The sequence below is a fragment of the Oreochromis aureus genome, linkage group 12 (assembly GCF_013358895.1).
Source record: "Oreochromis aureus strain Israel breed Guangdong linkage group 12, ZZ_aureus, whole genome shotgun sequence".
Classification (NCBI taxonomy): Eukaryota; Metazoa; Chordata; class Actinopteri; order Cichliformes; family Cichlidae; genus Oreochromis; species Oreochromis aureus.
The window spans coordinates 10,261,175-10,285,339 of NC_052953.1; the positions used below are offsets into that span (position 1 = coordinate 10,261,175).

General features: G+C 37.9%; 1 protein-coding gene across 1 annotated transcript in view; it reads right to left on the bottom strand.

Moving 5' to 3' along the window:
- Window positions 1–24,165, bottom strand: part of LOC120443076 (transmembrane protein 132D-like) — a 133,810-nt gene that overhangs the window by 19,760 nt on the left and 89,885 nt on the right. The window contains exons 2-3 of the mRNA XM_039620831.1: window positions 23,425–23,843; window positions 21,961–22,538 (exon numbers count right to left, since the gene is read on the bottom strand). Coding sequence (XP_039476765.1) covers window positions 21,961–22,538; window positions 23,425–23,843 — 997 coding nt within the window. The remainder of the gene's footprint in view (window positions 1–21,960; window positions 22,539–23,424; window positions 23,844–24,165) is intronic.

Genomic DNA, 24,165 nt, shown 5'->3' on the forward strand with positions numbered 1-24,165 from the left:
GCCACAGTTCTTTGCAGTGTTTAAACAGACATTTATTTGTTAGCAAGACTGCAAAATAGTCTATATGTATGCATTTTTTTCTAAAAAACAAAACAAAACAAAAATACCCTATTATAAATAAATCCATAACTTATAGGTCACTCATATCACATTATTCCAGTGAGAATATACACACATCATAGCACTTCCCACTGCATTTTCAATCACCTATCTACTCCCATACTTCCACACTTCCCTCCGTCATCCAGGTTCTTGGTTCCCTTCTTGCTGCCTTAACTTTTTACATTTAATTCCTATCAGTGCCTACTCTTTCCTCTCATCCTCTTCACTTTTTCTTCCCCCACGTTTCTAACAAACTCCCTCTGCTGGCTTTGTTGCATCTACCTCCATCTTTTCCTCTCTCCCATTAGACTATCTGACTGAAGCTCTTATGTAACTCCACATTGAACTCTATAGGTGTCTTCAATTTTCATCTCCTCCATGTCTCCATCGCAGAATATTTTGTGATTATGGGTATACTAATATCTACTAAAACTGAGGTCTGTGTCTCTATCTATGTCTCTAACTGATCAAATAGGTTAAGTGTTAGACAACTGTCTTGTGGACAGCAGACACGGATGGGTAATATATATACTTTTTTTTTTTTTTTTTGATGGATGACTGGATAGCTGAAAAATTGATTGGCAGGTTCACCGGCAAACTCTTGACTGGATAGCTATCAGTCTGTCTGGCTCAGTGCATGTATACATTGTCAGGATTGCTTATACACAGATGTGTATCCATGCATATGTGTGCGTATAGGAGGTTATTTGTGCATATCTAGTGCAACTGCTGCTTGTCTGTCTGTCTGCATGCTGGTTGCTCGATCTGTTTAATTTTCATATAAATTATTTCCTAAACTTCCTAAACACTTCGTTCTGAGTGGGGGAGAGAAGAGGAGGTTGAGTAATTTTCCATGTCTATAGACTCAAAATGTGTGTATGTATGTATATAGTACATTATTCCAACTTTTTTTTTCCATTTTCCTATGCTGCTCATTATAACCCATCAGTAACTGTAGATATTTTGGTGACAGGTCTCCTGTGATGCCACCCACTACTTCTCATATTATGACAGCTTCTGGGAACAAATACACAAAAACAGCACATGGCATCATATCCTGTAGCTTAATTCTTAAAGCACCACTGGGGTCCTGGCAGCTTAGCCTCATCTATCTGTTAAAACTGACATTGCATTTGAAAGAGAGACTGTGGGAAAGTGAGTTAGCGAATTTTTATGTTTTCTGCACACATCAGTCACACATACGCCGCGCTCACAGGAGTCATGAAAGTCACTTCTGTTTACACGCAGAAATCAGAGTGCTTAAAATGTTTTAGAGGCAACACAAGTGCAAAGTACTAATAAATTACAAAATTCTAGCACTACATTAGGCCATTTAAACAAATACATACAATAATAATCAGTATTATAAAATAATTACACTTTTGATATTGTTTCTCTGATGAATACAATAATCAGCACTTGTAATTGGTAGTCATGTAAGATTTACATCTGATACTTTCTAGCAACGGGTCTTTATGGACTGGTAAATGGACTGGTTCTTATATAGTGCTTTTCTACTCTGAACACTCAAACCACATGAAGCGAAACACTAAACTGAAGCACTCCGTACTGAATAGACTGTTTTGATGTAAAAAGAAGAAGGGCTGGGTAGCAATTTCCAGTAGTGACACTCAGCATAATTACCAATAATATCTCCACAAAAGAAGCTCAAAATACAGCAACACAAAAAAATATATTACAATATTGGACTATGTCGTTGCAAATGTTGTTTCTGGCTACAATAAGATTGTGAATGGGATTTAAAATGAGCGTACATACAGCGGCTTTAAAACATGCTGTATGGACCATTAACTAGAAGGACATTGTTCTTTTTTTTATCTCTGGATTTTAAATCCAGTTTTCAACTCTCTGTTCAGTTTGTATTGTGTTATACCCCGTCTATGCCTTCTACTTTTCTAGCTGTCCCCTGAAATACTCATTATACAGACAGTTCTCTGTGATCTAATACGCCTCTGTTGCTTTCTCTATTCTCCATTGGAATATTTCAGTCTATCCCTCCCTCTCTCTTTCTCTCCATTCCTCCCACATGCCACCTCCATGCTGGAGGACTCATTATGCAGACCAACTCTCTCTCTATCTCTCTTATCACTCTCTACTGGAGTACTCATTACTGTTTCTATGTCCCTCACTTCTCTGTGTCTCCTTCTATCTCTTCCTTTATATCTTAATGTCTGTATAACATACTCACATAGAGGTACACTGTAATGTGCACCGTAACTTCTGTTCTTTGTGCAAAACCGAGAACAAAAACGTACCTTGCCTGTCCTTGAGTTAAAGTTATTATTTACAGACTTTTAAAAATGGCAAAATTCCATACTGTATTAGTAACTTTTTTGAGAATTTGACTTTACTAAGATCTACAGATGCATCTCATCTTCTCAAAACAATGCACAGATACTCCACTCAGCAAGTCTAAAACATCTTGGCAAGTGATTCTGCAGAAATATACAATGATAGAGGAGGCTTCAGAGAAGACGCAGAGCCAAGAACACGAGCCTGGTAGGCAATAGCAAAGGATGATGAGTGCATTCTGTACCTATAAAACTTGGTCTTTGCCTGCCAGTTTGTAGGGCCTTCAATTTCTCGGTGACACAAGACTGCACACGAAGAAAGCCATCAGGGGGCTGTGATCAAGAGGTGTGACCCACAGGCCAGACATACAGCTTGGACTCAAGAATACCCCCTGCCAGGTTGTCAAAAATGGATGGGTGATGTTAAAATACCCCAAACATTCACTAACCCTCTGTCACATCGCCAGAGATGACTTAACTATGAGAAATACAATAAATAAAACTCTAACAAACATAAATTGTGTGAAATTTATGTTTAATATTGCATGTTGATTTGTATAAATTGTTGTATAAATGTTTGATATCACACGATAGATATGGCTAGTAGATGACAGATCACATATATGAGAGTGTTTGTTTAACCCCGGAGACTGGGGTTATTATCTCATGTGGGTCTTTTATGATTATTGTATTCTTGTTTGGTTTTTTTTCATTATTTTCCAATTGTGTTATTAATCAGTGTTGATTATAGGCTTAAACACCAAAATGACTTTTCTAGTGTGAGGAAAACACCATGAGTTGGATAAAATTGATTAAGAAACCCTCTTTTTGAACAGATTAGGTATAATGTGACAATATTACGGTGTCCTGCGGTGGCCTGACAGCTCTGCTTCATGCTTTTGTTGGATACTAGGTTTGAAGACACCAGAAGAGATTTAACAGGCACGCCATTACATTTCCCTCCTTCAGGAATTCAACAAAAGTCAGCCTCTTCACTCCTTCTGTTATTTCTGCAAAGTGATTTTGCTCACACTCCTTAGCACTCAGTTTAGAGAGTTCCCTCTGACCTGAAGCAATTAACTTGCATTATTTCAGGCATTTACTTCATGCTGGCAGAGATCAAGCACAGTGATTTTGTATCAAGTACAAATTAAATTCATCAGATTGCCTCAGATTGTTTTATTACCTACTGCATTGTTCTACATTTGGACATTTTGTGGCCCTCGGTGACATCTGGGAATGTTATACAACTGAGAAATACAGAGGGCATTTTTTAAGACTTAAAATCCATTGAAAGCCACAAGTCTAAATTAGGGAACTGATATTGAGATCAAATCATAGTGCACAATCTTTAACCCTTTATAGGCCACTCATCGAAATACTTGCAAATCTGTGTGTGCACATATGTGCATGTATGTGTGAGTGCAAGAACATCTGTGCCTAACTGTGTGTGTAAGGTGTCTTTGCATATTGTGTTTTATGGGCAGATAAAGAGGCCTTGCAGGAAAGCTGTCTGGCAACTAATCACAATATGGCTTCTTAAATTAATTATCTGACTCTATAACACAAATAATAAACTCTTATTATTAAGTGAAACAGAGTAGGAGCGAGAGCGAGATGTACAAGGGAAAAGGGGATAAATTAGGTTGAAACAGTCAATAACATGAGAAAGACAGAAAGTGAGATACAGATTAAGTATAGACAACAAAATAAACAGGAGAGACGGCAAATTATTTATCGTTTTCCATTCTTTAATTTTTGTCTTTTCTCACTCATTCCTTCTTGTCCCTGAGAGATACAAGCAAACAAAGCTTTTCAAGCCCTGGAGCTCTGTGGTTTTCCTCTATAGGGGTTGGAATACAACGCAGAATTGAGACTACCTTCAGAGCCAAAGAACATAAAGGAGATCAAACCATGTAACACACACTACTTTAAAAAATTCACTGTGGTTTTTGTGTGTGTGTGTGTGTGTGTGTGTGTGTGTGTGTGTGTGTGTGTGTGTGTGTGTGTGTGTGTGTGTGTGTGTGTGTGTGTTTGGAAGAATGTGTGTAAGCTGGAACATTTTTCGTTAAGTACTGCTAAGATTAGAACTGAGGGGGGTTTTACAGGGGAGAAGAAAAGACAGCAGAAAATGGAGTAAAGACTGGAGGCATCTCTGATGCCTTTGTTTTTCCAACAAGCTGCTCCAACAAATGTGTTTAACATCCATTTACAGTGTTATATCCCTTTCATACACATGGCCTAAAATGAAATTGTAGAACATCCTATTTATTCATTCTGCGTCTTAGCCAGTTTTGGAAATCTTTTTTTAAAAATCTATACAGTATACTGAGTTGTAAAGCAAATAGTGCACTAGGCACCAAAGGGAAAGCCTGAAAAAACTGAAGGGAAAAGATGAAGCATAACAAATAAAATAAAAAATAAAAAATGACAGGAAAGAGGGAGGAATTGAAGAGGAAGAAATAAAAAAAAATGAGACAAGTGGGTAGAAGTGGGGATTTTGCTTTGAATAATAGCCTATTCATCAGTGCTAATTTGCTAGGCTAATGTTCTCACTGAGCTTAATGGGGAGATTAGCCTGGCAAATTAGCACTGATAAACGAGCAAACATGAATCACGGTGGTCAATCATAGAGCCAGCCATGTATTCATACCATACTACAGCAATGAGAAGCATCTGTTTAAAATGTGTTTTTAGTTCGAGTTCAGCAATTAACTGCCCTTAACGGTCACACTGCCTTGCAATAAACGTGCAGTATAATAGCAATGGATAGAGATGTAGACAGGCACCAAAATAACCAGCTGTACAACAATAACATGAACTAACATCTTTGCTCTCCCTACTTTGAACTTTAAATGACATGGATTGGAAATGCATAGAAAAATGCATAAAGAAAATAATGACATTAATGAAGCAGTTCTAATGGTTCTTTGAAATGCTAAATCTGCTACGTATTTACTAAATTATTATTGCTTTACAAATTCTAAAATTAGTTTCATGTTGCATTTAGGTATGACATGCTGTACTACCAGGTTTGACAGAAGAATCTAAAGTGTGGAGCGTGGAAAGAGTTACGACAGTCTGCTGTTCCCTGAGGAACCAGCTCATTCTGAAATGTAAAGCGACTTCAGAGGCTCTTCAATTCCTTCATTAATAAGTAACATGATCATTAAAGTTTTACACATTTACAGTGGGTGAAGCTCTTATCCAGAGTGATTTGACAATGAGTGGAATAGTAGAGCAAGCTTGAATTTCCCCGATCACAATATTACAAGCCATTCCTGGATTATAAGGGTCACAGCAACAGTAACCTGGGACACATTATTCTTGAGGCCTTACAAAGATAGCATACAGAAGTTTAAAGTCAAGAAAGAATAGAAAAACAGTACTTTTTACTGTGTGATCTTGGAGGATCAAGGAATTGTTTATTGTGAAGGTCCATCAAACTGTATCTAATCTATAGGGGTGGAACATGCCTGGAATAAAGAGTAACAGCCTTATTTTCAGGGCGGGCATCTTCAGTGATTGCACAGCTCAGAATCAAACTCATACACATCACTGGAGAAGTTTGATGGGAAATTTTGAGTCCAGATTAGCTGAACTTTAAGCACTCAACCATCACTTTATTTATTGAATTTTTTGCCTGAAATAATAGCTTCTTCTTTGGAGAGACATCTCAAAAAAACATGTGTCACTACAACCAAGACGGAAAACATTTCGGCAGGTTTATTTTTGTCTGCTGTGTTGGAAATATATTTTCTGCAACAACACATAGCCTATTACTGCCATGGTAGGTAAGCAATCATATGTGTGAAAAAAAAATGCTGTAGTTTTGATGGTGTTCACTGGCTCAGTGGGTAAGTACGACAGCCATTCAATAGCTGAATTGCTACTGAAAAGGAAAGAGGGGCACAGTCACACTTGATCAAGCACAAATAGGGTTCTTCTGTGAGGAAAAAAGGGGTCAAAACTTGTCTTTTTATTTCCCAAGTACATGTTTTGAAATTCTGAAATACAAGAATTTAAAAATAAAAGTAAAGAAATAAAAAGAAAGAGAGCATGTGTTCACAATTGTAGCCTTTGTAGGAGAAGTTCTTGGCCTTTTTGTTTTTTATAATATAAAAGCTATATAATGTAGGTAATCTAAATAGTTACCTGATGTTCTTTTATACTGTAAGGTAAAGACCCTACAGCAATAGAGAGAAAACCCTAAAAATCAGTCAACCCCCTATGAGAAAGCAATTGACGACAACAGGAAGGAAAAACTTCCTTTAAACAGGAAGAAACCTCCAGTACAGCCAGACTCAGGGAGGGGCAGCCATCTGCTGTGACTGGCTCCGGTGCGGAGAGAAAGATGGGACAAAAGACGCTCTGGAAGAGAGCCAAAGATGAATAATAACTAATTATTAAATGCAGAGTGATGTATAAAGACATAGTGAGTGAAAAAAGGTGAGTGAAGAAGAAACACTGAGTGCATCATGGGAAGGCCCCGGGAGCCTAGGCCTATTGCGCTGTGACTAAGGGAGTCATCTGATCCAACCCTAACTATATATTTTTATCAAAAAGGAAAGTTTTAAGTCTAGTCTAAAAAAAGTAGAGAAGGTGTTTGTCTTCCAAATTCAAACTGGGAGCTGGTTCCACGGAGTGTTCGACAGGGGCCTGAAAGCTGAAGCTGAAAGCCTATGTGCTCTTTTGGAGTGAAATGTTACTTTAACGTCTTTAAGATAAGTTGGGACTTCATTATTCAAGATTTTGCATGAGAGTAGAAGGATTTTAAATTTGATTAACAGGAAGCCAACGAGGAAAAGCCAGTATGGGAGAAATCTCCTCAGTCTACCTGAGCAATGGATCAGTCTCATGACCCACACTCGTTCAACCTTAGACTGTCGGTTTAAAGCATCATGTGGATACTGATGCACAGAAATAAATGGACTGATTCTTATATAGCATTTTTCTACCTTAGCACTCAAAGTGATTTATACAACATGTCTTATTCACCTATTCATACAAGTACTGTTTTATGCTTAAGTGTGTTCTATCTAATTCACAAAACCTTTGGTTTATTATCTTGCCCGAGGATATTTCCGATTAGTAGATGACCTGCTGTACGTCCTGAGCTACAGCCACACCAAAGATGAATAAGATAACAACAGGAAACGTAACAAAGAAAGTCAGTGATTGATGGCTCTTCCAGTTGCTTTGTTCTCTGGTGATGCAGCAGCCCTGCTGCACTACACATGTGAGTCTGTGCACTACTTACATCAGACTAATCAATAAACAACGCAAGCTTTTATGACTGCTGTCATGAAAATTTGCAGTATAATTTTTGCATGAAAGCTGTCACTGATTTTATTTCAAGTCTGTAATTCACATAGTCCTGTGGCAGTCATCATGGTGTCTGGAAGGTCATATGCATGACAGCAGTCATGTTCGCAGCATAGATTTTACTCAATAAATTAACTAAAAACTAAAATGAAACAAAAAATATATATGAAAACTAAGATTGTGCTTGGTTTTATGGATAGATAGAAGAAAAGGGTTTAGAACACGAACTCTAAATGTAGGGCAGGGAAGGGTGGGTGTGTTGGACAAAGGATGTTGAAGATGGAGCTACCAACGAGAAGCAAAAGAGGACGAACTAAAGGAGGTTCATGAATGAAGTAAAGGAACACATGCAGAGAGTTGGTGTGACAGAAAAGGATGCTAGAGATAGTGTCAGATGGTGCCATGTGATCCACTGTGATGAGCCCTAACAGGCACAGCTGAAAGAAGTAGAATATATGATGTTGAAAACAATTACAACATGCTCTGCTCTGCAACTCTTGGTTGTTTTTTCACTTCGGATTTCAACTGATATTTATGATGTCCAATGGTCATTTAACATCAGAAAATGGCAAGCCAGATTTTCCTGAATACTGCCACATCCTGCATTTCAGCTGCAGGGAGATACGGACCAAGAGTGTCGGCAGCATACAGTCCAGATTTCTCCTCTGCCCTCCAGGGCTGGGAATGTGATAAGGAGAGAGCGAAATGGTGCACAGAATTTAATAGGTCTGTGCTGCTGATTTGAATGTTTATGATAACATGGATCTACAAGTAAAAGCGTGACATGTGTGTTAGTTAAGGCATTATGTAAAACAATTCCTCAAAATTAATTTTACAGTTTGACTTCAATTCATCACCTCAGCATCAACATTGCCAGTTTTTACATCTCCAAAGAGGTTTATGCTTATAGGTAAGACTGTCTGTACAATTGTGCACATTTTCCCATCTTTTGTTTTTAGATGTGCACATCTTTCTAACTTTGTTTTGTGCATACACTATATTTATAAATGATACCCTTGAGGTATATGTTTAAGAGTTGGTTATTTCACCAAAATCTGTTCTGGAGAACACTGTTTCCACATATGGAATATACAGTATGTTGCTACTGTGTTGTTTTAGAAGATGTAGTGAAAAAGAGAAAATAACAAGTAAAATATCAGCAAATGAAGACCCATTAAATACAACATTGGGTCCAGGATTACATACTCTATGTAACACAGGTTCATTTATGTGAGAGGGGTAACAAACAGAGACAGATAACCATTCATACTGAGATTCACACATATGGGCAATTTAGAATCACCAGTTAGTCTAACCTTGCTAATTGCATGTCTTTGGACTGCGGGGCAAAGTCTCAGTGCAGGGAATTATTTTTTGCTACTGAAAAGGAGGTGTGTCCCCTTAGTGTGGCAGTGTAAACATGTTTATATATTTTACACACACACGCACACAAAACAGTAGCCTGCAAGATGAGAGTGCAGAAAGAAAAGGAAGGTAGACTAAAAGGGAAATCAATACTGTTTGTATAAATTAAAAATGATTAGAAAGAAAATACATATGAAATGTTGACCAGATAAGCACACTATTTACACCAGAAAGTCTCTGAAGCATGGAATGATTCCACAACAATGGAGGACCTTGTAGATAACAGCTTAGAGAAAGAAGTACACTTTTCTGATAAAAATGCATTCATAGATCCAGTTTAAAGCTTTCTTCATTGCATGAGTAAAGTGAGTAAAGAAAACAGCAAAAAAGATTTATAACAATAGGCCTACCTGGCAGAGGTCCTTAAAGGATTACTGGAAATGTAGTGACTTTTGGCTTTTGCATTGTATCTTTGTGGCAGAGTACCAGGGTGGGTCGTATTATTTGAAGAAGTTTTGCAAATATCTTAGACAGGTGAGAGCATGAGAGACAAATTATTGAAGCTCAGTCCCAATTAAAGCTTGCAAAAACTAGTGAAGCAAAAGCTGTACCAATATCAAATGAGTGTGGATATCAAGAGTGCCTTTGGCCCACATTTCACCAAATTAGTACCCACTGGCTTTCATATTTTTTCTTCCCGTTGTCTTTCTTGTTTACTAAAAAGCAATGACGACCTGCTTTTTTTGGGGGGGTTTTGGTTTTTGAAAAGGGGCTTTGACACTGTGCTGTTTTTAATCAATGCCAAATCAAATTTTTAACGCAATTAGTGCAGAATGACTCAAAATCACTGAAATGTTTCTGTCAATGCATTTCAGGCAGTTTGTCCAAATAGAGTTACCTTCACACATCCGCAGATGGGCAGTTGATCTGGTAGTGACGGGCAGCTGAACAATCAACTCAATATGGAAGATGATAAATGCATATTGGCTCTCTTGATGGGTAATTTGAGTATTAAAAAAAGTAACAAGATGGAACAGTCGACCGAAGTATTATGCATATTGTGCAAGAAGAAATTTCTCTTTTCACCGAAGCACTTCCAGCTTAAAATATCACATTGACGCATTGATGTTAGTCAGGGATGCTGCTAGGACCTTGGCTAACGCCAGAGATAATGACTGACACATTTGCCAAGTGGATTGCAACAAACTGCAGACTTGTTAATATCGTTGAGAACACGCGCTTTACATAGCTTTGGTTCCTCGTTTCAAGGACTTGAAGTGCCTCCCCAAGAGTGACAGAGAGAGAGTGGATAAATGTTTACTGAGTTTTTTGTTAACATGAATGTTCAAGATGTTCAATAAACATGTTAAGTGCGTATATTTTCCCTTTTTTTCTCGAGTCTGTTTGCTCATGCAAAATGAATTCCGATTAATATAGAATAAAAATGAATGATATTTAATTGTGATTAATCAAAATTAATCCACAGTAACCCCGTGATGAATCTGATTAAACATTTTAATTATATGACAGCACTAACAAGCTTAAATATAAAGTTGAAAAAATGTAATTGCAACCAGGCTATTGATCAAGTAATTGCGATTAATCGCGATTAATTACACAAAATTGTGAGATTAATTAGTTAATTTTTTTGAATCTATTGACAGCACTAATATATATACATATATATACACATTTATGCATATACATGCATCACATTTATCCTGCTACACAACACATAATGTGTTCCACAATAATTCCCTTTTGGAGTAGGAGCCAAAGTGCAGCCGCAGTTCAGCCAGCATGCAGTAAAACCCGCGACTTCTACAATGGGAACATCTGTAGTTTATTTCAAGTGGGTCCCAGAATAATAAAACAGACAATATGTTTTCATGAGCCTGGGTCCCAGGCCAAGATACTAAAAAAAGTGGAAGGAAAAAAAATAGCTTCAGATTTTTCATGAATAAAAATATCAACTTCTTCTCCCCCATCTTGTTAAAATAAAAACAAACTTATCCCAATATCCTTTTTATCTCCTGGGGTAACTTAGAGGTAAATGCTCAAGCATACAGAAAAACACACACGACCACACACACACACACACACACACAGCACTTGGTTTAAAAGAAGCTACTCATGCAACTGGTACATCCTCAGCACAGAGGAATACAAGAGCAGCATAGAGGAGCCCTATTTCTAAATGGGGCTCTTCTATCCTGCAACAAGGAGTAGCATGAACAATAAACACAACACAATAACCGGCCACGCATTTCCATTATAAGCATCCCTAAGTCGGCACTGGCAGAACCAAACTCAAAGAGTGATAGAGCCAACGAAACAACACGAAGAAAAGAGACAGGAGGGATATTTTGTTTGAAGAGAGAGCTAAACTAAGACACGGACACATGTACGTGTGCAGAAAGGATCATCATCATATCAGTAACTGAGCTTAAAGGTCAACAATGTTTAAGTTTCAGTTCAAACACACACTGGTACACAAACACGTTAATTACAATGTCAGTGACAATGTCAATCACTTTGGAAGTGATACTGCCAAAATAGGGTGCTATCTCCTTCTCCCTGAGTCTATTCCTTCCTTCTCTCCCTCTGAATTTTTTCTTCTCTTCCATGTCTACCTCTGTCTATTTTCCTTGCCCTGACACACATGCACAGTCCCATAATGCACAAACACTGGCGCTATCTCGAGGCTGATGGCTGTCACCTTTGTGTATTCAGCCTCTTTCAGGAGCCAGCAATGCAAATAACAGCCTCATGAATATTCAGGACAGAAAAAGATAGAAAGACGTAGAGAGAGGGGGAGAGAAAGAGAGGGAGCGAGAGAGAGAGAGTAAGGAGAAGGAGGAAAGCTAAGTGATGACAGGTAAACTATGGAGAGAAAGTAAGGACGAATGCTGTAGACAGAATGATAGCAGGGGCTGGATTAGGGGAATAAACACACAGTGATTGACAGTGTGGGTTAAATAGAACAGAGTAGGTGTTTGATGTGTGTATGTGTTGGTCATGGACTGTTAACCAGTTTACCATCTTTCCTACGTCTCAGGGGGATTTGAGAAAGTGAAAAGGTGGCAATGGCTGTTGCAATGAAGGGAAACATATTTAACAGTTACAACAGTTGAACAGTTAAAGTGGCTCCGTAGCAAAAGATGTCTGGTTCAATTCTGGAAGGAAACACAAGTCCCTTTGGGGTTGTGTCAGAAAGGGCATCTGGCGTTTATGACTACATAAACTTCACTTAATTTCCAGACTTTCCTGGCAACGTTTTATAAATCACCACTGTGTACTGACACTCGCAATCTTTCACATATGCATCTTTATTGAATGCACCTTGTCACCTTGGTACTGTAGCATAACTCCTGAGGTCGCTCAGCAAGTCATTGTGGTGACCTCTTGCAACAGACACACCCAGTGATGTGCTACTGAAACAACACTGACAGATCTCTTTCTGCGTCTGCACCCTAACAAATCTATTGCCACTCCTGGTTATGGAGATGAAAATGACATGTTGCTTTAGAGAGAATAAAAAAAAGTGGGATTTATTTTTCATCTGAGGAGCATTGTGTTCCTTATTCTTTCAACTCACAGCAGATCAAAGCTGCAATGTGTTTTTCTGACTACTAGTCAAAGCAGTCAACCTTGACTTTATGTTGTTAAGATTAAAGACTTAGCAAAGAATAGCTTCCTTACACATCCATCAGTGTGGGAAAATTTTGATCCTTTAGATAAACATGATGAAAGCTGTCTTCAGCACTCACTTGTAGGTTTTGGACAGGAATTTTTTTTAACTATGTTTATTTTTTGACATTAGCCTGGCAAATATGTTAATATGCCTGTGTGTAAATTTGTAAGAATGATTGACTGACTGACACAGACTAACACATATACACATATTAGTACCATAGCAGTGTCCATGCAATAAGTACGAGTATTAGGAGCACTAAAACGTAATCAAAGTATATCCATATTGAGTAAATTGTAGGGGTGGTACTAATCAAGGTTGAGACTAAATATAGAATCGATCTTGTTAAAAGGCATTTAGCAATATGAAGTTCATATTTTATCCAACCATAACCTTTATCTAAGCGTAACAAAGTAGTGGTGTTACCTAAAAGAAAAAATGAAAGCTAAGTAATGACTGAAAATTCATGTAAGATTAAAATATGATCAAAAATAATTCAAAGTCTAAAAATAACCCGAAAACTTGGCACAGAGGATCAGGAAGTCCGATCTCTTGAAAGGAAGCTGTTTTTGTTCAGTCCTAACTCACAGACCTTTTAACACTTGTTCATGTCTAATTATCCAGTCAGTAATGCAACAAGACAGTTAATGATTATATATGAAAAAAGATATATATATATAGGGACAAGAAATATATCCAAGTGACTATGGAGAATTAGACTTGTGACCTCTAATGTGATACATTTTCCTTCAGTCAGTTTGAATACATGAAGGATTTTTTTCTTCTCACGGTATGCATGAGCACATGGCAATTCAAGCAGAGAATAGGCTAAAGAGAGATATACTGTATCCAAGTGCAGGTACATGCTGTCTGGAGCCCAATTTAATGGCTAAGGTGATTATTTAGAGTGCTGTGCTGCCTCTGCAGAAGCACAGACTGAAATAGAGAATGGACAACAAAAGTGATCTCTGATCTAAGGGATGTAAAAGATTTCCTTTAGCGAATATGATAAATAGACTAAAAAAAGATCTAAGCACAAAGGAAGACAACAATACAGAGACACTGCGGGGGGAAAAATGGGAGATACTCGGGTGTAGTAAAATGTTTAACATATTAAACTTATAGGTGCAGATGTCTTAGCGAGTATATGATTTTCATTTTACTTCACTCTCACTGAATACAAAAAAGTGATTTCGTAATAAAATTTAACGTAGTTGGAGAACTAAAGTGACTTTTTAACTAATTAATTATGTATCTGTTTGTTAACTGTTTATCATGGCTGGAACTTATTGCTTATTATATAGTGGAAGACGGGGTACAGCCTGGACAGGTTGTTACTTTATCACAGGACCAACACAAACAGAGGTGAAAAAGCTACCCACTGTAAGCAAGCAACCTTAAATCTTAAATTATTTATATCATATTCAGATTTTTATATTTCATTCTTTTTGTCCCCAGAAGAGAGGTGGGTCTTCATAACGTGACTGAGTAATTTTATTAGTATTTGCCATACTAATCATATGCTTTATATTTACTCAAAAGCATGCACACACTCACAGAAATATACACAGTTCAAAAAATACAACTGATTCTGCCTTCATCCTGGTGAGAGAGCCTTTGAGGTGAAATCGATGGAATAAAGGCATGCTCGGCATTCTGTGTGTGTGTGTGTGTGTGTGTGTGTGTGTGTGTGTGTGTGTGTGTGTGTGTGTGTGTGTGTGTGTGTGTGTCTATGTGAGAGAGCGATACAGAGGGTATGGTGTGTATGTGCAGTGTAACCACCAGAGAGGACAAGCTGGTCCTTAGAACTACATCTCCCCTCTGATCCTAGGAAAAATCCACTAATCCCTACACATACACAAGCAAGCACACACAGAAACAACAAATGGGAAAATAATTAAACCAGCAAGTAATGTAGGAAACAGGAAACAGTAAAAAATATAAAAACATACACAATAAAAATAGATAAGATTTATGCAGAGATGGAATATAGTGCATGTTGGTTTTCTCAAGCCATTAAAGTGACAGTTTTATGTCCGTCAGACATAACTGATTTCCTTATGTCCAAACCTTATTCAATGTCACTATAACAGGGCTGAAAGAAAAGTAATCACAGTGAAGAAGCAATGCTTGTTTTCTTTGGCACTAGATATTACATATAATATATGACCCTTAAGGTCCAGTTAAGCTGCATACTTATATCAAACTTAGCACAAAGGAAGAGAACATTTATCTTCTTGAAATCAAATTTGCAGCCATTATACGATATTCTGAGCCATTAAAAAAAGGATTTTGTTTTTCTTGAAAGCTGCTTAAACCTGACATTTTCTTAGGATGTGTGGGCTGATGGTGCAGCTTTAAGTGTCAGTTTCAGCACTGTTATAATTGGTGAGCATACTACAGGTTAAAAAATGTGTACATTTTACACATTGTATTATTGTGGATTATAATTACGACACGAAAAACCCCCATCGCCCATACTGAGTTCCAGATCGCTTACTTGAACATTTCTTCACCTGAACAATTAAATCAAGTGAATGCTTGCTTGATTCCCAGCTGTTGTACAAGACGGTGGAGCTGGAGTGTGTCCAACCACAGGACTAGGATTGTTTTGTGAGAAGAAACTAGATTAAGTTTGAACTTTCTAGCTGGTTGAACTTTCAAAATAAGACCAAAGGGACTAACAGTGTGAAAAACCCTGAAATGTTTCTAGATCAGACTTTCATTGTTACCTTTTTCACTTTAAAGTAAAAGTAGTCAGGGTGCTTCCTTTCAAATTTCCAGAAAAGCACACTTTTGAATTGGTCTATGGATTAAGATAAAATAAACAATATACAGACAACAGAAGCAGAAAGAAAACTTCTTTCCCTTTCAGTAATCTATCGCTGTCTATCTACATTTCACACACACGCGCGCACACAAGGCATTTATCCCCTCATCAGTAATCATCTCACTAATTAGCTAACCAAACAACGATAGCACAGTTCAAGATGACAGCTTTTTAATGAGGGAGATACTAATCACTTTGACCCTCAGCCTGTCAACATTCCCACTGATGAAAAATGCTGAAATGCTCAACTAATCATTGATTCAAAGCATCAAAATGCTATGGCAAGGGTTTCTACAGATTTAGACGATATTAAATACTTTTCGCTGACTGCTGACTGAATTGGAGCTGCGCCGAACATGAATTCGTCATCAAGTGTTGCCCTGATTTTCCACCTTTTGAAGTTACAGGCAATGCTGTCACTGATTAGTGAGCTAAGAGATTCTAACTAATTTGCCTGTTTTTGTTTTATTTTTTATTTGAGCAATTTTCTGCTCTGCTGATCTCAGATTTAATCAATTAAAAACCTAAGTTCTTGATTTTTATCATTTGTTACTTAAGGGTGCATACCATATTGTAGAGACTGCAACAATAGCTTAGATTAACAAAATATACTCTGGGTTGGTTCAAGAGTTTGTCCAATAACACTAATTGCCTTTATGCAAAAGGCAACAGAACAAGCAGAAACAAGGCTGTGAAAGAGCATCCATCCCAAGGAAATGGCCAGATAGAATGTGCAAGCTTTTATCACAACCTATAATTATATTTTAAAGTTGAGCAACCTCTAACAAAGAACAGAGAACAATGTGTTCTGGAGCTGGCACAGAGGAGGATGGAACTTGGCGTCACAGAAACTGGGAAAATTAGGTTTGTAACATGGGACTACCCTTGAAAAAAACATAGCATACAAGGTCAACCATTATCAACATGACTGGGGTATAGATTTTTTAAGAACAAATGCAATTTTTTTCCAGCGCCATATACAAAAAACATTTTTTTTAACAGATATTTGTCTTTCTCACTCATGGGAAGAACATAGACTATAATTCTAAGGAAGTAACAGCCACTTTACTAGACCAGTTTCATCAGGTAAAGGAAATGAAAACAAAAGACAACTTGAAACAAACTTGAAGACAACTAGACACTGTAAAGCCACTTTTAGTTAGTCAACCATAGAAACACCAAAGCGCAGATTGCGTGGTCAAAAACAGACAATGTTCACCTCTGCTTTCTACATAACACTCTCTTTTTTTCTGATCTGATACATATGACCTTAGTCTCCTCATTGTATCATTTATAGATGTGCCATTTAACAAAAAGCATGTTGGAAGAAAGAAGTAAAAACCCTGAGTAAGGAAATGAAACCTGTCAGCGAACACAGTATTGAAGATGAGTTACCTAAATGAATGTGCAGCTAATAAGATGGAAGTGAAAAATAGTTACATAACAAGATAGAGAAAAAAAAACAACCCATCTCTAATTTGTGAAAAGAATAACACAATGAGCACAAAAACAGACTGGCTTCTTTTCTCAGGTGTTTTCTCCTTCCCATGTTCTCCTCTTTGCCTTTCAGAAATACAAGCTAAGGCACAAAGAGTCCAAGAGTCAATTTATGCTTGACCCATTATCACAGAGTTCTTTGATTGTTTATAAAAGCCCAAGCTTGTGCGTGTCAAAAACTAATTAGAAATTCATCTAGCATGTCTGTTCTGTTAATTGATGATGTTTCGTTTCACTCAGTCACATGGTTAATGAGCAGACAGTTGCTCTGTGAAGGGGAGTTCGAGAAAAACATTTGTCAAATTAATGTCTGTTTCTACACAACAGTATTTTTTATATTTTGAAAAAAAGAAATTAATATTAAAAAAAAATGACTACTTGAAAATTGAATGATGAGAAAGAGGCTGCTAGTTATGTTTAAAACATGAGCGAGAGCCGACTGGGTTCCAGCCCCCTGGTGACCCTGAATTGGATAAGTGGAAGAAAATGGACGGATGGATGGATTTTTACTTCTAATTTTCTTCTTAGTCCATAAAAGGAAATTAATGAACTCAAAGCAGCGTGGTAGTAACAACATCACACACGGAGAGCTATCTACTTTAAAACCACATTGGATGTTCAAAGAGAAGTTGAGCTATGACAGAGATGTATCTGGTGAAACCGTTGACTTTGTTTAAATGTAGTCAAAGTAGTAGAAAAATGAAACATTTAAAATAACCAGAGTAAAAGCTGGAAAAAAGAACTGGAGGAGGAAGACTTGGCAGTGTAACTTAATCAGTACCACACTTTTAGACAGTTTGAGCTCATTGTCTATAGATGTAGTTTCTTCCCAAACTGACAGAATCATGTATGGTAATGTGAGACTACAAGCTCAGGGGCAGGTGATACAGGAAGGATGCCCAGTCCAATTTAGTTAACGTATGCTGCCTCTTGTCATTGGTCCTTCCATCTTATTCTTAATTAATTTTTCAGAAGTACGAGTAAGAAAGGCAAGTGAAATACTTTACCATCTTACCCATTTCTCTTATTAAGACTTTTCTAATAATTTTCTTTTTCATTTCTTCCATTTTCTAATATTTCTCACTCTTGTATGTCTCTCTCACTCGTTTTCTCTCCGTGTCCCTCCATCTCTTCAGCAGTTTATCATAATCACATCACCTCAGCGTAATGGAGCACACTTAAGGCTTATTATGTGTCATACACATACATACTCACACACCCGCTCACGCTCACACACAGGAGTGAAATCCACTTAAGCCTTATTACATGTCTGACTCTGCGTCTAACATGGGAGATTATCCATTGAACTGTTTGCTTGGGCAAAGGGCAAGACTTGCAGGTAGGACACACACACATATAAACAGACACATTTCTCAACAGAGACATAAAGATAGGAGATAAGTGGAATATGTAAAATAGAAGTTGGATGTTTTTCAAACGTGGAAAAATGAGTGGACAAACCTAGGAAAGAAAAAACACTGAACGGAAGCAGAAACAAAGCATAATTCGAGATAGCCACAATAAATAACGGGCCTGGCATGAAAAAAGGAAAGGATGATTTTTATTCCATACACTTTCTTTCCATAGCAGTATCAGGCACAACTGCATACCCACAAGACAATGTATAAACATACACACAACAATGGTGTTCCACAATGAAGGCAGAGACAAAGTGTCTGTAGGGGGAACCAAAACATCACATCTCATCACTTCAACAGGTAAGTGTGTGTTTTTTGTGTTTGGGTGTGTATTTTTAATACACACACATAAAACAAACATCGTCAGTATGCGTGAATGTTCATATGATGTATGCGTGTGTTCATGGCAGAGAGAAATAACACTGGATGTTGGTGGAATATTTATTTCCCTCTGTGTCTGTGTGTGTTTGTCAGCAGGTAGCAAGACAGGTTGCAGTGCAGTCTGGCCGCTTCTTGTTTCTGTGTCCTGAGATCAACTTCACATTTGATGTGCACAAAGAAATGCACAACTCTAGATATAGTTGTATCTGTAAGGAACATTCGTCAAACTGACATAGATTATAGTCTTAAAGGTACAGTGTGTAAAATCTCACCACTAGATTGCAGACTGCAGTCAACTGAAATCTGTTTTCTTACACCAAATTCAAGTGCATAATCTAAATATAAGAGAAACAACTCTGACTGCTGTTCATCTGTGGTGAGTGTAGGCTGTCACTTCTCTGTTTACCTGTCAATGTAAATCTTGAGACTAAATTTGCAGACGAGCAAGTAAACCTAGGAGTTCTTGTCCACTTTGCATTTGATGTACTACGTAAGTGGACAGTCTTTAGTCACATACATAAAACACAATTGGGCAGAAAGTTGTATTAAAAAAGCAACAGGATAGCTTCCACAAACTGGTGCAGGTGGTTATGTATTTTTAATTGATTAATTCTAAATGTATTGATTTGTTTGAAGATATAAGAACACTGATTTATAACATCTTTTCATCATAAAATAACCTCAGAAAGTGTATTTTTACACAATGCGAATAATGTGATATTATGAATTTGCATATGATTAGCATGCGACTATATTTCACCTGTCATCTTAATGCATTTTTCACTGATTTTCTATCTTTCTCTTCAACTATCGGTCCTAACCCTGGCGTTTACCCTAGCCATAACCTTTATCTGGTGTTATTTGATGCTGTCAAATGACATGTGAAAAGGTTAGGGTTAGCATGCATCTCAGAGTTAGGATATTGACGACATAGAATGAGACGTGAAAAGTAAAAAATGCATAACAATAAGGTGCAAAATGATTTGGGATGCCATTTCATGATGCCAAACTGCCAATACCAACTGCCAGTTAATTTAGTTAAAATAAATAATATTTAGGGGGCTGACCATTCATTTTGACTAGAATCAGATGGTAACAGTAAAGTGATCATAAACAGTTCTGTCATTACCAGCTTTGCAAGCTGTTATTGTTGAGCCAACTAGCCAGGGCTTTTATGTCCCTTAGTTAATGCATAAAACCCCAGCAACACAACTCTGTGTCCTGCCTCCTTATGGTGACTCTGAATGTGTATAACCAGCGTTTTACCGACTCCCCTGCTAGCCTTGTTGCAACTGTTCATGTAGTGTAAATTACTCAGTTGTATATGCCAACCATTCCAAAATCTCTCTTAATAGCGCAAGTAAACAACAATAAACTTTGGTGGTTGTCAAAAATGAACTATCACATTAAGTGTAAACTGATGGTAAAAGGATTTTTGACTTGCTTAATATCAATCTTAATTTTTAATTGACTGTCTGTGGTAGTAAATATGTCCCTTGATTACATAAATCAGTTTACTTAACATAAATGGTCCAAATGTACAGTACAAAAAAAAAAAAGAATTAGGCATCAAGTTAGATCACCTGTTGGAAGTATATATGAATAATCAATTAGTCTGGCTGTCTTAAACTTGGCAGTTCCCAAGTCCGAGTTATGTCCAACTGCACACATGTAAGAATAAAGGTTCTTCTGGCTGTTTACTTGTCTCCCAAGGCTCTCCACTGCAGCTGGAACCACATTTTTGATTTAACACAGATTCTTTTTTGGAAGCTTGGGACTAACATTGAGAGTACAATACCTTATGACCCACTGAGGGTACGTTTATGTCTTGTTCTGATTTTGAACTGAGGATTTTTTGCATACAAAGGCAAATGTGCAAACCACTACGCCGTGCAGACATTATTGCACCATGTGAAAATACAGCAGATAATTGTCCAGTGAATTTGGAACGAGTAAATGGATGTCACACATGTTGCCTCCTGAAAGCTCTACTCAGGCAGCAGCCCTGTCTAAAGCAAACTGATTGTTTCCAGTTGTAGGATTCTGAGGCTGACTATCTCTTGCTATGTGTTACATGTGAGAAAGCACAACTACAAATGTTTGACTATCCTGATATTCTCCTGATAGATGTGTGGAAACAGCTCAAGACACCTTACTTACCAGAAAATATCTTGAGGCAACACATCCTTTGGAAATGTGCATCAGCTAAAGCTGTTCCAAGTACTTTTTGCTGTCCAGCCTTCACTAGCTAAAATCAAATGAAATCCTTTGCAAATGTTCAAAAACAGTAAGCCAAGCCTAATGTGACAAAGAGAGTCATAGCATGGTTCACTGTGTCAGGTTCTCTTTGAATAATTGTAAAGCTCCCCAAAATATCCTAAATTGTTTTAACCCTTGTAGGAGTACAATTTTATGGTAATACCACAGCAATCCACACCAATGTGTGTTGGGATGTACATTAAATAGAATGATACATTTGCACATCCATCATTTGTCAGCCTGAAATCCCTAAAGACAGTGAAATGATGAGGCAGAGACTGAATGCAGATCTCCATAATAGCTCAAGATCAGGGGTTATAAACGTTATGTCACCAGAAAAGATTGTATTCCCCCTACAAACAGCCACCTGAAAATATCCTGCTGCTTATGTCAGAACAAACGTAATGTAGCTGACCTTGCATGACTTTTTTTTACCTTTTCTTATAATTCTCTCTCTTCCCAACCTTAAGTCCCTCAGTGTTACCCTTTCCCTTTCCTGCTTTTCATTTTCAGTGTTTTCTTTCCTCCTTGGATCACACATGAATATTCATGAAGTTGTTATTTGCATTGCTGGCTCCTGAAAGAGGCTGAGTACACAAAGGTGACAGCCATCAACCTCAGGAGGCGGCGGTGTTGAAAGAAGAGAGAGTGCGGATGGGAAGGAAAGAAATAAGTGAAGATGACAGAGAAAACGAACCAGAGTGAAACTGAAATGCATATCAGAATGACAAATAAAAACGAAGCCAGTCGATAAAGTGAAAGTGTATGCATTCCCACCTCAATGTAAACTGTTCCGTATTTGAAGTTGTCTTCATGTAGATGGCAAAAGCCACTGTTCTGCCGAGCCGAACAGGACTGGGAGGCTCCAAAACTTCCACATTGTCATCTAATTGTAGTCTTTCTCCTTTGGCAGAAACAGGGCCCATGCTCATTGCAACAGAACCGACTTTCAGCATGTCTTGAAGACCTTCATCCACTAGGGTGCTCCACTGCCCCCCGAGGCCCATAGCCAGACCACCATGTGGCCCAGGGTTTGCACTTGGAGCTTTCCATGGCTCATTAACAATGGAGGGACACTCTTGACCAGCACCTTCCACTGGTATAATTGAGTAATACACATCCACTGATGGTAGAGCCACTTCAGGAGGTCTTTTTCTCACTTGTGGTGGTGTAAACCAAGCTGGGGGAATCTCCAGACGGACAACACAGATACCAGATGGTCCCATGAGTCGGCAGCCTGCCGAGGGTGCTGCTTCACTAGTGTCACGGATGGCCAGGGCCCTGATGCATGGGAGGAGGGATGATGGAGGTGGTTCAGGCTCATCCCAACGCCGCCCTACCAAGTAAAATAGTACCTGAAGAGGAAACAAAAGCCTATAATGTCATAATGGAAAAATCTGGACCGCTAGTAAGATACAATCAAAGACTATAAATTATCTATCTCTCTGTCTTATAAAACCATTTTCTTTCCTGTCATTTACAGATCTCAGATATTCGTATATTCATTAAAGCTGGGCAACTTAATATTTTTATGTTGTATAAGCACTGGACCAAATTAATGTGTGTAAAGGGTATTTCTCCTGGTGATAAAGCGATAAAGAATTATCACCTGACTCTGCAGCCTCTTAGCTTTACAGCTCATTGGTTTAATTTTCTGAACCACAGCTTTATTGTTTTGGCTTACTCTCACTGCTCTTACATTTCCCTGCTGTATGGCACAAAAAATGGGCAACTAGCCTGTGAACATAATGGAGAATTTAGCTGCTACAGAACTGTACTGTTTCCTTTCAGAATTTGAGGAAACCATAACAGATGATAGAAATTGAATATGGGAGCTTCTCCAATCAGATGGATATAAATATGATAAATACTAATATCCTTCATTTCTCCCAAATATACAATCACGCTGAGATGCTTTATAGTTCAACTTTACTCCCTACCACCCCTAGTGGCCAAAAATAATTTGAAACAGGTTTTACAGGATTAAAAAAACATGTCTCTAAGAGCAGGTGCATTTACATGGTTTTCATTAAATAATAAATGGATTCCTGCCAAATATAAAAAACAATTTTTAAGTAGTCAGTAAAGCTGAATACATGCACATACAGGCAAATAAATTACCAAATGATGCATTTAGTGCTTCTTGATTCTTGAACAGGTAACTGAATTGTATGTGAAGCCTCAAAGTTAAGTCAGTATATGTTTGAAAAAAAATCCAAACAATGCAAAACAACACAATACCTGTATCCAGGGCCTCGTTGATCCCACTTTAGGCACCACTACCTGACCTTTGACCTTCCAGTTCAACGTCACACGGTTTGTTGAAAGCAGCAGGTGTGGTGGTGGACCTTGAAGCAATTCCACAGGGATTGGCTGCTCAGTGCTCAGATTTCCATAACTGCAGTTCACACTTGGCAGAGAGTGTGGGGCAGAAATGCCTGGTTCTAGCTGGTGGAGAAAGAATGGCTCAGTCCGTGATGAAAGGCTGCCATTTCGCATAACCTCCTGATTGGCTTCTCGCAGGAAGAAGGCGGAATCAGCGCCACTTAGTTGGCATTGGACAGGGAGGTAGGTTGGAAGAGAGGAGGAGAAGTGGGACTGGGAGATGTCCGGCCCTCCGCCTGGTCCACCGCTCGCTGCTACTGATGGCCTGTCAGACACTGATGAGAGATGGGTGATAAATGAGGATAATAAGAAATAAGGGGAAAAAAGCATAAAAAAGCAGTAGTTGTTAAAGAGACAAAAAGGATGGGGACAAGAAAAATGAAAAGAAAATAATTAACAACATTAGAATTATAAAAACACTCCTTCCATAAAACAAATATCTAATGTTTGCTGTTTACAGTCTCAATTTTTACAGAAATCCGAAGCAGCTAATCATCTGCCAACATAAACTCAAGTGTTTGAATGCAAGGCTCACTGGGCTGTGTTATTTATTCATTTTTACATATACTGATATAAACATATGCACACATCAATTAG